The 14,316-nt window shown below is 36.7% G+C and overlaps 1 protein-coding gene across 1 annotated transcript in view; it reads right to left on the bottom strand.

The window, feature by feature from the left end:
* Positions 1–2,121: 2,121 nt before the first annotated feature.
* The window catches only part of GRXCR1 (glutaredoxin and cysteine rich domain containing 1), a 33,374-nt gene continuing 21,179 nt past the window's right edge, over positions 2,122–14,316 (bottom strand). Inside the window, exons 2-4 of the mRNA XM_026033618.1 lie at positions 12,101–12,340; positions 5,382–5,447; positions 2,122–2,301 (exon numbers count right to left, since the gene is read on the bottom strand). Coding sequence (XP_025889403.1) covers positions 2,122–2,301; positions 5,382–5,447; positions 12,101–12,340 — 486 coding nt within the window. The remainder of the gene's footprint in view (positions 2,302–5,381; positions 5,448–12,100; positions 12,341–14,316) is intronic.

Raw genomic sequence — 14,316 nt, 5'->3', positions numbered from 1 at the left:
TATCCTCTGTGTATATTCCGTTTAGTGAACAACCAACTGATACACAACCAAAAAAAAACCAAGATCTYAGAAAGGATTTTTCAAAAGGATGTAAGAGTGAGGTGCATAACAGTCATAATTCGCCAGGCATGAGACGTGCAGGTGGGACAGCACACAAGGCTGTGGGAAAAAGACTTCAAATATGTGTTCTCCACCTATGAAGACTTTCGGTTTCTCTGAAAAAGCATTTTGGCAGTTGTATTAATTAGACCATATGGTGCTTCTGTGGAAGAATGGTGCTAATGGCAATGTCATCATGAAAAATATTTTCTCGGGGGCAAAGACCATGGTTTTGCAGTACCATAGATAAAATGACATTTTCTTCAATAGTTATTTCCCACCAGGGTGAGTTTGTTTATGCAATATTAAGTGTGCTATTCACTACTGTGAATATGCTCACCTCTGGACCCATTGCTTGCTAACAAAAATTAAGTTTTCATGCATTAGAGACACTTAATTTCTAAGCATCAGTATTTTCATTTAATTTCCTGTTGCACCAATTTGGATGTCAATTCTGGCCAGGATATTTCTCTGTGACAGTATTAAATACAAGACAGGAACTGTATTTTCTTTTCCCTGTTCAGTAAAACGTTCAGCACATATGTAATTCCCAGTGTAATAGCCGGGGTGYTGCGAAGCATTGTGGTTAGCCTCTGTGGAAAATGTGCTCTTTCTTGTTATGCAAAAGGTCCAGGCGTTCCCTGTGAGCCTCAAGTGCTGCAGGAGCTGTAGGAGCTTATAGCACATTCAAGGCTGTTAAACCCCTCAGATAACTCATAGAATATGCATGAATCCTTTAGATTCAAATGTCCAAGAAGATAAGTTAGTTCAATTTCTCCAATCCTGCAGTACCACCTAGCACTTTTATAAATATAGCAAGTGGARTAGAGGAGGGGAAAAGGTTGTTTTACTTTGCTTTGCATTGATTCAAGCAAGAAAAATAATTTATAAGAGATATAAATGTTGTTGGAAATGGCTTTTTTTTCCAGGCACAGTTAAGGTTTGCTAAACCAGTTTAGTCTAGATGAGAAGCCTGCCATGGAAACCCTTCCTAGCCAATGTTAACTACAACAGAGCTCTAGACCACCTATAGACTGTGCCAGTAGAGACTGGCACAGTCTCTTCTGTCTACAGTCTCTAGTCTACAGCAGAGACAGCAGGAACGAGAAGAAGCAGCAATGAAGTACTCATGTAATAATAATAACTTTAGGCACTCTGTGGGATAATAATGTGCTCTGTTCCTTCCTGGAAGGAGCAAGTGCTCTGTAACACCTGTGCCAGGCTAGCCTTGGAACCACTATAGTCGCTCATCTGAAAAAGCAGAAATCTCATCCTATAGGACTTTCTCTGCAAATCATGAACCTACCCTGCAATCTCACTTGAACTCTGTAGTATCCAGTGTAGTATGCAGGATCGTACAGTTCTGTGATAGTATAGCAATGGCTATGAACATCTACAATGTTAAATATTCATGTAACTTTGTCTAAAGACATAATTTAGTACTGAAAGCAGAGCAGTCTTGAAAGAGAAAGCTGATTCATGAGGCTTTTAAGAAGTATTTTGGTTCATCTGTTGCTACTTAAAATTCAGTTTGTGCTAGTTATGACCATAGTTTAGTTTTMAAAACTTTTCAATCAATGGCTCCATGGAATGGATTTGGGCTATTCCGTATCATAACATTTTTATTCCCGCTGCTCTGGCAAGCAGCAACTATTCAGTAGATTTGAAAGCTAGGTTTCATTCTGCTGTAATCTTGAGGGCAGGATTCTGGGAGTGGAAACACCGTTGCCAATGATCCTCTCTAGAAAAAGTCAAGACTTCATATTCAAAAAGCTCAAGACTTCACATTCAAAAGGCTAATGAAGATAACTTCTATAAACAACAAATCTTCTGTGTACAGAATTTAGAAACATAAATTTCAGAGTTCATGGCATGGCGGCAATTGCTCCAATGACAAACCAGCRGAAGTTTATTATAAATGGATTTTATTGATTGAATTGGATAAACAGATTAAATTTAAAAAAAAATTACAAACTGTTGTAGTGCCATAAAACAAGGCTGCACATTGTGGAGACACCGTTCCTAGCCTGCACAGCTCCTGCAGCGCTGCAAGCCGTTCTCATTGCAAGCAGTGCACTTGAGGGCCTTGAATGAGTCCGTAAAACAGTTCCGAAACACRGACATCTTGCTCCCATGGCACACAGAGCACGGAAGGAAACCAAAGCCCCCGCAAGAGAGGCACTCATGGGGATGCTGGACTCTCTGCTCAAAGAAGAAAGTGAGAAAGACAAAGATGTTACTTCAAGAACCATAAGGTCCAGGACGATGAGGGCTTCAGGAGAACTGAAAGYACATGTTCTGTGACCCATTTAGAGAAATATCCACGACCTCATCCCAAAGTCTAGCACTGTGCAACACTAATAAATTTGTCTTTTCACACACACATGCAGTGGTCACTGCTGGTTCATTCATTTAGCATAAAATATTTCAGTAGCCTTGGTTCATCATTTCCAAAATAACTAGTTTAGAGCCTCTGTACATTACTCTAGTGTCATCTTAGGTCTAGATCAGCACTTCTAGTTATTTTAAGTGATCAGTTTTAAACTCCAGACAGTTTATGTTGTCAGTATATTTTCTCTAGTATATGTTGAGATACAATGACTTATATAGCTTGCATGCTCATGCTGAATTACATGTTATTCCTATTAGAGCTGATCAAAAGAGTAATTCATAGCTACTGACAAGGAGAGCTGGAGGGAAAAAAAAAAGCAGCGTATTCAAATTTATGGGTGTAGAACAGTGAAGCTTTAACTGTAAAAAGAAAGATCATCAATATTCAACCATTTTTTCAGGATAAAATTGCTGCAAGCAAGGTTTGATCTTCCTTAATAGTCCTAAGTCCTAAGTAAAAAAATAATTCTATTTTATTTTGTATTGTACTAATTAAAAATAATAGAGAATGAAGGAAGAGATTGCAAAGGTATTTTAAGTTTCAACTGCTGAAAATGCCACTAGTTTATTTAATGATTGCCTTAAAGTTTTGTGTCAGAGAAATTAAAGGTACAACACATTAGATACTTACCACAGCCACAGATATRTGTCTTTACTGTTGAGTAAAGACTTTATAGATTTACTTACAAAGGAAGAAAAGCAACCCATATAATCATTACTGTTGGTACTCTGAGGAGTTATGCATCATTAAAAAATTATTAATACAGTATTACTGCTAATAACATAATAAAACATGTTCAGGAAACTGTCTTTTTTAGCTCCCACAAAAAAAAAAAAAAAAAAAAAAAAAAAAAAAAAAAAAGAGAGAGAGAGCAAGACAAAATTGTTAAAAACTTTTAAACTACTAACAACTCAGATCAACATGCAAAACTACTAAAAACAAACCTGGTAGAATATGAGGAGGGGAAGACTCTTAGTTGAAGCAAGTCATTTTGGCTTCCTTGAAGTATGTATCAGTTTGATGTACTAGAAAATCTCTCTCATGGAGCCTTAATCCAATTTCAAATGAATGTGACATACAGTGAAATGCAGATTTCTCCAAAATATAGAGCATACCCCAGCAGGGCTAGTGAGCTTTTGCAAGATCCACTGAGGACAATCAAAGGTATTGCTGATGATGCTGATGAATGGGCAGAGGAAGGCTGAAGCACCTTTTGTGCTGGACAATGCAGGAGTATTCTTGCTGCTTCCATGCTGGAGAATCCTTCTGCTCTTAAATCAYTGCTGTCATATATAACTATCTCCCTACTATTTCACTTGTCTATACTACTTATGAAACATTGTTCAGGCCGATGCAGAGCAGAAGTAGTGCAAATTTCTCTAAAAAGGCAATTTTTGATCTGAGTAACTGTAGAATACTTTCACAAACTTTCCCACCTAAAGCATCTGCTTTATATTTGTTGGGTCCATTAGTTTATCCTYATGCATAAGCAAAAGAGGTGGCATGACTAATAGACTGTTCAATTTATACAGCTCTCTATCATGTGATGTCCCACTTTTATGTGGAAAAAGCAAGCTAGAAAAGTAGTAGGTTGTTAGTATCAGAAAATCCTTTAAATCAAACTCAAAATTTTGAGAGAGTAATATTTTTAATCATCAAATTCATTACTGGTGGTGAAGTACATAAATAACTACCTTTACCTGCAACTAAGAGAGTTAGCAAAAACAAAGCTATTTTATTTACTTCCTTGAAAAATGACCATTTCTTTCTTAAGCAAATGGCAGTTTGTGTAATCATTCTCTTTATCTTCAATAGTGAAGAAACTTGACTGCTCCTTGTAGGTGTAGCAAATCATTTTTAAAATTAAAACAACAAGCAGTGACGTGTTTGGAGCAGTCGTGATACTCTGGTAGACGTTATCACAGTCTGCTATATTTTGGCCTATGTTTTGCTTTCAGAAGTACTTTCTGTCTCAAGATTAGGACAGACCTTGGGCTAAGTACTGATATTACAGGACTCCTAAAAGATAAGATTTGAGGATGATTCATTCCAAACCAATTAAAAATTTTAAGGAGGTTTTCTACCCACCCTGTCTGGTCTTAGTCAGGCAACAGTAATGCTGCATGCATATTTATAAATTTGTTTAATTGTTTCTGGWTATAAATTAAATAGCAGAATCTTCTATAATTTATACAGAAATATACGTACTGCATCATGAAGCASCAGAAGCTTTCCTGAGTTAGGAAACAGACCAAACAAATGTAGAAGCTAGAATCTGCTCTGCAGGGACATTTATATCTTCAAAAAGATGATGCAGTCCACAATTTGCTGCAGGTTGTCAAACTGACCTCCTGAATAAGATGTAGGTGAGTAACTCTTGAGCTCAGTCTGATTGGAACATTAGCAGCACTCCAGAAAAGAGAATGGCAACAAAAAACCTATATGCTTCACAAAAAGAGATGCTCTTGGTTGGATATGACATAAAATGTCTGGTATACAAAGKGTTCCTAAAGGCATCTGCTGCAGGTGACTGAATGCAAGGACAGAGAAAACTTTCAGATTTAATCTTGGCGCTAAATCAGCTAGAAGTAGTCTTCTTTTATTCATTCCTCAATGTCTTTCACAATTACCATCTCCGTATTATCCATTTTTAATGTTGTAGTTACATACTTCTTAAGTTTGTGTGCTATCTTAATTTGGTTAGGGGTGATTTCGAGATAAACAGTTCCTTAACATAATGAGCTGTGATACTATATTATCAATTATTCAAAGAGAAAAATCAAAAAAAACATTCAAAATGATCAGTTAAAACAGAGGGAAAAGAAATGGTTAAAATAATCAGTTCCAAATACTGAATATATGTTTCTTGTGTTTGCAGAAATACAGTTACCTCAATCTTGGTTAAGAGATCCTGCAGTTCCCCAGATTCATTCATTAGCAAAATTTTCTCAGCACCCTAACAGTAARAAAAARAAAAGAAGACAGCCATTTTAGCACAAAAAAAAAAAAAAAAAAATGATTGGAAGATTTGGTCTTGAAAGTCTAAGCAGTCTGAGAATAAATTTTATTCAAATTAAGTATTTCATAATTAGGTCAACCCTAGTTCTTACAGATCTGTCCAACATTAGTTAATCAAGAGCCATCTTGTATTTCCTTTCTTTAACAAGTGATATAGCTTAGAAATTGTGATTGTGATTCACTTTATTTTATAGCATATGTTTTCTGACAGAATAAAAAATAAGTCTAGTTACCATGTCAAAAATTATTCTGATTCATCAGAGAATGGAGCAAAATGAGAGAAGGATTTTTTATTTCAAATATTCTGGCAATTCAGCATTGAATATGGCAATTGAATATTAGACATAATATGCTTAATGTATAACAGAAAGAGAATAAGGGTAATGAAAACACTGTAACAACATTAAAGTCAGACACAACAGTGAATAATAATAATTTAGTCTGAGTACATTAGGCCTCTGAGGAGTTCTGTGATCTGAACCAGGGCAATAATGAAGTAGTTTTTCTTCTTTTCTTCTGAAAATAAAYGTTCAGAGATTATTGCAGACAAAATGAAAGTGTCAAGGATGATCTAAAACCTCTTTCTCTTTTCTTCTAATTATTGAGGGCCAATCTCACATTCCAGTTATGTAACTCTGTGTGATGAATACAAAATATTACTGAGTTGACTAAGCTGACTTTCAGCTCAGTGCTCAATGTTACACTAAAGGGCTCCTTTGCTGATTTCTTTGCCATGCTCATCGCATCTTATTCAGAGGCAGTTTATACTTACCACATTGCATGCCATTTTAAAAGCAAACTATTAATATATGAGTGGAGGCGAGTGGCACTTTTGCAGTGCTACGTTTTTACGCCACAATCAAAGAGATTTCAAGAGAGAGCTACAAAATAATTAGTAGCGGTTAATTAGTGGCTAATTAGTTACAGAAGAAAACGGGAGAGTCACATCTTGCATTGAGCAGACCTGGTCGGCAGGCACAGGAGATGCCAGCGTGTACACATGCCTTACGGCCCATGGCCCCAGCAGAGCCACATTTAACAGTCCAGCAGCCTCCTCGTCTTTGCCCTCTAATCCCTCTCYGTTTTCACACCAGAGAGGCAATAGGAGTGACTGGCACAACACAGGAGGATTTGCCAAAGCGGGCCCGGGAGCATTAGTCCAGGGCTTGTGCACGCTGCAGCCCATTAAGGCAAAGCTCACACTGCCCATGCAATGTCAAGACACTGAGGATTTACAATTTCACTGATGTAATTACAGTACTGCGAATGCCTTAATCTGGACAAGTCCTGGTTTGCCCTCATTTAGGAAAGGATCTGCTCTCTGTGGTACCAGGTGGCAAAGAAAACATTCCTGTGACTTCTGCTCCGTGTTACAGTGATACTGTATCATAAAGCTGAATGGCTTTTATAGCAGTGTAATTAAAATTCTGGCAGGTTTTCCATTATAGATTCAGATTCTGAAGGATTTATATTTCAAATGCAATTCAGCTAGCATTATCACCTAGCTCTGTTGTTTTCAAAATGGGAAGTCTCGTTAGTATGTCTCTAAAATAAAAATAAATTAAATTAAATTTTAAAAAACTTTCCAACATTTTTTAGTGTTTCTATATGCCATTTACAATTAGCATCTGTCTCAAGTGAAATGTCAATGAAAAGTATTTTACAAAGTTAAACTGTCCTTTGGATAGCTGTAAAATAATCATAAAAATAGCTGTAAGCAGTAGTACACAGTGTGTGTAATTCACAGTGCTATTACAGAAAGCAGCTGGTAGCAAAGTCCAACAGATGCTTTCTGTCCAGAAAGTGATGCCTTGTTTTTCACTCTTAGATTGGGTCCAGTCCAATGGGATGAAAAMCACTTGAGGAGTCCATCCCTCCTCAAACCAACGTAAAGGGCACTACTGGCAGTAGAGCTGCCAGGAGAAGCAATGGAGATGCTGAACCACATGTGCAGGTCCATGAGCAAGCAGGGTGACCTGTCAGCTTTGTATTAACCATGCAAAGCTTCCARGCTTTAAGAGCCTTTAAGCATTTAGCTTTTAATCAACTGTTATCAAGGAACCCAAGGGCCGTRATCACCTCTTTGAGCCTCTTTTTGACAAATAAATTCCAAGGTTCTCCAAGTTTCCTGCTGCCCCAGTTCTCATGCCATTAAACACGTTTGCTGCTCTTGTGCTTGGCTGTATTAGCAGGCCTGTGGACTTCAGGAGTCTGTCCCTCTTCCATGCTTTTCCTTATATACAGGCAAAAAAGAAAACCTTTTTTTTTTCTCTGGGTTTTACCAAGGAAACARACAGCAGATAGTTCTGTCCTTGCCCGGAGCTCTCATACTCCTCAGCTTGCAGTACTGCCTCTCACAATGATGTTATCCCTGGCATCAGGCAGGAATTTGATTAAAAGATTGATCATAAAGTGAGAATGATGTGAAAGCTTTTCAGTACAAGGGCTGTAAACATTAGATTTGACATRCAAAGATCTGAAAGACCAGATTTCGCTGTGAGAGAACATATCACTAAGCCTTGCTAAAGCCACGCTAAACTGCAAAATGCAGGAAATRCCTGCAAAAATGGAAAGTGACTTGCACGTGCAATAGTTACACAGCCTTATAGCCCATAGGGCCATTCATATCCACCMCATCAAATAAAAGCTGGAGAACATGCAACAGCTCTAACAAAAYATGGAGGCACTTGAAGGCGATTGATCTTGTATGGTCGCTGGAAAGAAGCAGCAGAAGAAACTATTACAATATCCATAACAGAACAACGTGTTACAAGGGCATTTTCTAAATATCAATTACAAAAATAGCTTCAYCATTCTTAGGAAGTAATCACAACCAGTGAGTCAAATAAAATATTTTACTGCAAATSTCATGCCACTGTAGATTCATTAGAGCTGGGAAAATTAAATAGGAAATTGTTTCTTTGGGAAAAAAAGAAATAAAAATCATTAAATCTCTGTATTTGAATATGATTCAATTAGTTTTGTACAGCAGATGAATTCTGGAATTTTACCACATATTTAAAGTAAAAAAAAATAAAGCAGATTAAATATATTTTAAAATTATTATTCAGTGAGCTAACATGAATAATAAGGATGGCTCTATTTTGCATTTTTATGCTTTCCCCATCTCCCAGCAGAGTGGGACTTTGCATAACATAAGTCTCTAATGATCATAACTGCCTTTGTAAAAGAGTAAATGAATGCTTCAGTTCTTTTCTGTATTGCGTTTTCTCTGGAAATCATTTTTTATTCTGCTTCAGTATCCCAGCAGATGGCATAATTCCATTTCAGATGAGACAGCCTCAGGTGAGAAAGGAGGATTAGATCAGCTGGCAAAAGGCACTCAGCAGGAAGAACCTGGAATTTCCTAACAGACTTTTCTAGACACTGTATTCAACAAACACAATGATTCAGTCCAGAAAAAAATACAGATTAAAAAAAAAAAAAAAACCACAATATTGCAGCATGCAGCACTTGAYAGGAAGTAATTAGGATTTTAGTGTTGCTTCTGTTCAATAGCCAGTTTGTTTCATTTCCCCTGCATAGCCAATGATAAATTCTAGAGAATTGYGAAGATTTACCCACACAATGTACATTAACAGCCTCACCAGTGCTTCTGAATGGATCAGATAAAGTATGTGCTATCAGATGCATGCAGTCTGTGTTCTGGAGCTTTATTGCTATATTTATCTCATTAAAAATAATCTTGCCCCCTTTCAAAACTGTTCATTTTTTTTATTGTTGTTTTTTTTTTTTGAGCCTGGCTCAATATAGATTCTTCTTTGTACTGCTACCTGCACTTTTTGTAAAGGGATTTGACAGGAAATAAATAATCAAAACAAAAACAGAAAGAGGCAGAGTGGTTATTTTACTGACACCCCAGGATCCTTGATTTCTATGTTGCATCTGCACACTGGAAGACAGTCCGTTTAAAGGCAATATAGAAAGGGCCACTGCTACGGAAAGAGACGTCTGTAATCAGCACCCAAGGAAACACACTCCAATGAAACACAACCCCGCGCGGGGCGCTGACATCTGAATGCAGTTTGGSTCACTGATGCATGGCCTTTTTGAGGTACTGCATCCACAAAGCTCTGAGGCATCTTGAGAGGGATTATGCCAAGGTGAGGCAAACATTTGTGACCTTCTTGATACCCAAAGCACATCCCCAATTTGAWTCACTTCCTAAATGATCAAATGTCAGTCTCTCTCAGGAAGTCCTATTCAAGCAATAAAATAAAAACTGCAGTAAAATGATAATTTTTTGCCCCATTTATCAATGGACACATGTCCCTTGCGGGTGCAAGGCAAAGCTCAGCATGGGCCTCTCCCTTCCCCATCTCTCTAGAGAGCAAGGGCACTGCCTGTGTTCAGCACCAGGGGTTCAGCCCTGCTACAGCACAGTTTTCCCATCATGGTTCATCCCAGCTAAAGCACCTACAGAGGGCTCGAAGGAGTCACCATGGCAACAGATGCAAAGCAGCAGTGACCCCCATATAGTGATAATTAGCAGAAAGCAACACAGGGCAGAAAACAGCCTTGCTGTGAGCAGTGGTGGGGAGCATCTGCAGGCACCAAGCAGAGGATGCCACCGTCTGCACTGTCCACAGGGTCCCTGTGAGCAGAGCAGGACCCTCCTGAACTGCTCCCTGCCCACAGGGCAGTTTCTCCACAAATAACACTGAGGGATAACTTTAATCTCACACAGGGGCCAAAATTTTCTCTGCTGAGCCACATTATGCTTCATCAATTTAATCAAAATACCTATCTCCCACCTTCCCACCTCCAGCCCTGAGTTTGATATTGTCCTGCTTTTGACTAGGGGAAAAAAAACCACCTTTTTTTTTTCTTTTCCTGTGTTAAAAAAGTATATTTTCCAAGCTGTAAAAAATATCTGTAAACCAGAATATTTTATCACATTATCAAATCTTTCTTCATATTTTTAACTTATACTTTTATCTAGGCAGTTTGACGGATGGATTTATCTCTCCAAAAGGTAACTGGCTTCCTAATTCATCCTTTTCTTTCATTTCTATACCTCTTCCAAATATGCCATACAATATGGAAATGGCTTTAGTAAGATTGTTTCTTGCTACCCTATTGCTCCTCTGCCAAGAGACAAGTTTCACATGATATTCTAAAAAGCAGAGAAGCAATGAATTAATGAGCTATCCATCATACCAAAATGACTGTAATCAGGCTTGCCAGCTAGGGCTGGGCAAATAATTTATTCAATGCCTTTCAATGTTTTACCTGATTTCTTTTGATAAATTGATCACTTAAAGACTGAGATTTTCTTGAACTTGGTCAAGAATTAGGTCAGCAACTTTTAGTCTGAATCTTGTTGAACTTTAAGCTGCTTTCAAGCAAAGGATATTTCTGCTACCGACTGGCTAGATGACTCTCCAACTCAGGTTTTTGATAAAAATATTCTCTAGTATGAATTAAAATTCACCACAAATATTCTACATGCTATTTGTGGCTGTTGCTACTCAGGTAAGTATAGCTGCTGGGAAGCTTGTCTGAAGGCTGCCTCAAGTAGAGCACAGCCGGATTTGAACACTGGGAAGAGAAAACGAAGGGAAGAAAGAGAAGGTTGGTGTTTGTGCAGGCCCAGTATCAATCATGCGCTCTTTGCTTATTACATCCCATTTAATTGTTTAAATCTGTAATTAAAGCAGAATTGTTAAGCAACACAAAGTAACCCTGCTGAGTTTAAATATAGTTTGCCTTCACAAATCAGTCTCGCTGTTGGTGCTAATTATAAGTTTTTTACCAATTGAGACATATAACAAATACTTTCATGAGCACTCAAGTGATTTTGTTCATGTCATTTTTCAGAGTCTTCTTATTTTAAACTCTGATTTTTCAGTTTCTTATTAATAGGTTTCTATAGTGCAAGATGGCAGTATTTAAAAGATGGTCTCAAATATCAATTGACTTTTACCAGAATTCAAATCTGGATTACAGTTTTGCACTTGGAGTTTATATCTCACAACAGAGCAGGAGTATGTTGCTTGTCTCTCTTTTAGTAGTTTTTCCTAAAAGTATTAACCACTTCTTTGCCCAAAATAATATTTAGCTGATTATTTATGCCTAATATGGATTACATCATGTAAAATCCCATGTATGTTCAAAGTCTCAAGACMCAAGCTGTTAGATATTTTCATATTCAAACCTAGAGATTATTAAATGACAGTTTTACATTAACTGTATTCATATTCCTGAGTCATTCATGAACATAGTTTCTCATGCATGTGAAAAAAACCCTAAAATCTAGATGTTCATGGGTTGAACTACAAAGATAAACTATTTTTTTCAGAAACTGAGAATAGCTTAGTGTTTATTACTGCTTCTCAACTCCCTCCAATAGCCTTCTCTTGTCTAATGTTTTGTCTTTGGATCATGTCAGTGTGGACCTGGACAGCATCTACCACAAAAGGATCTCTGTCTTTGACTGTTCTCATCAGTCCATCATTGCCAACAATTTTCTTAAAACTTGCTTCTCTTTCATAGACATGTTCTTCTTTCATAAAGATTTTTTTACAAATTACARAATACAATGTTTGCTTGTACTTGTACTTTACTTACCCCAAGATAATGGCCGTCAATAAACACCACAGGAAGGGAGGGAACTTCACATACCCTCCTGCATCTTTCATCTAGTTCTTTTCCATAATCACTGTTCAGAGCAATGTTTTTTTCTTCAAATTTAACTCTGTGATTTTGAAAGATCTTCCTAACCAGTTCACATCTTTCAAAAGTGGTTCTCACCACACGAAGGCTGGTAGTGTAAATCACTATGCGGCCAAATTCTAGCACTGATGATACCTGGAAAACAAAATTGATTTAGTTTAGTATAGATGGGCATTTGTTTTTATGGCTGCCTTAATAACAGCCCAGTACTGAACAATTACTTAAACAAGACAACACAAAACAGCAAAAGTGACTTGAGGACTCTCATGATCCCTCTGTTTTTTAAGATGTCTAATTCTGTAATAATAGTGACTTATGTTTGTTTTCTTCTCAACATAGCAAAGAACTGATTCCTACATCCTGGGATATTTTGATTTCACATGACTTACCAGAACAGTAGCTAAGTGCCTATGCTCAGCTCCATTGTACCCATGAACCAACAATAACTCACAGTATTTTAGATTTCTCCCTATACTGAATTAAATTCTGATGCTGAATTAGATTTTGTTTCCAGAGTGGACAGGCATATCCTTAATCTTCAGCAGGGATCTAGGTCAAATTACTGACCTAATATCAAACTAAACTTTCTAAAAGTACATTTTGTGTGTGTTAAATACCCAATTCCAAGCCAGTTACAGTTACTGGAGGCAATTCCATTTTGCAGTTTCATACTGCAATTCACATTTGAATTTTTACCTCTCTTCTTCACAGGTAAAGTTTTATACATTTTCATCTCTGGGATGAAAAAAATAGAGAATGGAAAACTGACCAGGATTAGTTTAGAGAGACGCGAACATTTTTAAAASCCTGAGAATAATCATTCTAACCAAAAATACTAGGTTCAAATAAACAGCTAAAAATCTAGATTTTTTTAAGGATATTAAGACAATTCTAAGACTTTTGAATTATCCATTACATTCAGCAAATGAAATTTCATTATCTCAGGAATAAAGCCATACGGCAGAAACAAATAAGCAAAAATACATATACTACATTGTAGCAATCTGTGGAAAGTTATAATAGTTATTGTTATAGAGACAGCATTGTAAATTGGATACACAGCACCACACATTTGTCAATATATTGAAGTCATGATATATCTAAGCAAGTACAACAAAAAAAGTCATTGAAGAAAACATATTTTACTTAGAAAGGCTCTTACAAGTGAAAGAAGAGTTCTCAGGAAATATATTTGAGTTTTAGAAATCATCAAAAGTGTAATTGCTAGCATACAGAATTTATCAGTTTGCCACAACCCATGCTTCAAAAATAGCATATTGCAAGGGGGTCAGTATTTATTTCTCTTTGAACAGATTTCAGGGCTCTATTTTAGAAACAGGAAAAAAAGTTATAAAAAGTAAATCACTTCTCTGTCACCCATTTTCTAGACTTCAAATCTGTTATAACTCTACTGCAGCAATTGACTCTTTCCCAACAAATCATTTACATATTTCAAGTGTGTCAGGATTAGCTTGTCCTTTACTTAAAAGACAAGTACTCTACATAAATACTGTCAAACATTATAGTAACCATTCATGGAAGTATGGTTACTATGAGTTAGAAGAGTTACATGAGAAGAAGAGAAAATCATCCTTTTCAGAAAAAGGGAAAAAAAAAAAAAAGTGCATAAGGGTGAATGAGGAGCTCTTAGGAAAATATTAATTCAAAGATAATTTCACATACTCATTGTTTCCTGCCCTTTGGATTGAAAATAGTTTTAGAATTGAAAAATCATACGAGTTGAAAATTCTTGTTCCTTTATAGCTCTAATGTCTATRCCCTTTGTTCCCAGACAGTAGAGCTGGCTGGGTAGATACAGACAGTCATTATCTCGGGAAGCATCAGGACTGCAGTGTCTCTACAGCATACAAATAAGCTGTTGAAGACATGGAAAAAATGGAAAGTTGTAAAGTGATCTGGAAAGATATCAAGTGGAAGGCATGTACCCAGAGTCCTTTTTATGTTTATTCCTTTTTATTTCCTGTTTATTCCTTTATTTTTTCTTAAGCTGACCATGAAAAAAAATCCTTATTTGCCCTGCAAAGTATCAAGAGCATTGGCTAAATATTTTTTTTAGTGAACTTTTAGTAAATATCTATTTTTATGTGCTA

Source organism: Nothoprocta perdicaria, unplaced genomic scaffold (genome assembly GCF_003342845.1).
Source record: "Nothoprocta perdicaria isolate Ctin4 unplaced genomic scaffold, notPer1 scaffold_13, whole genome shotgun sequence".
In the NCBI taxonomy this organism is placed as follows: Eukaryota; Metazoa; Chordata; class Aves; order Tinamiformes; family Tinamidae; genus Nothoprocta; species Nothoprocta perdicaria.
The sequence above is the reverse complement of the archived record's forward strand: the minus strand, read 5'-3'. Positions and strand labels throughout refer to the sequence as shown.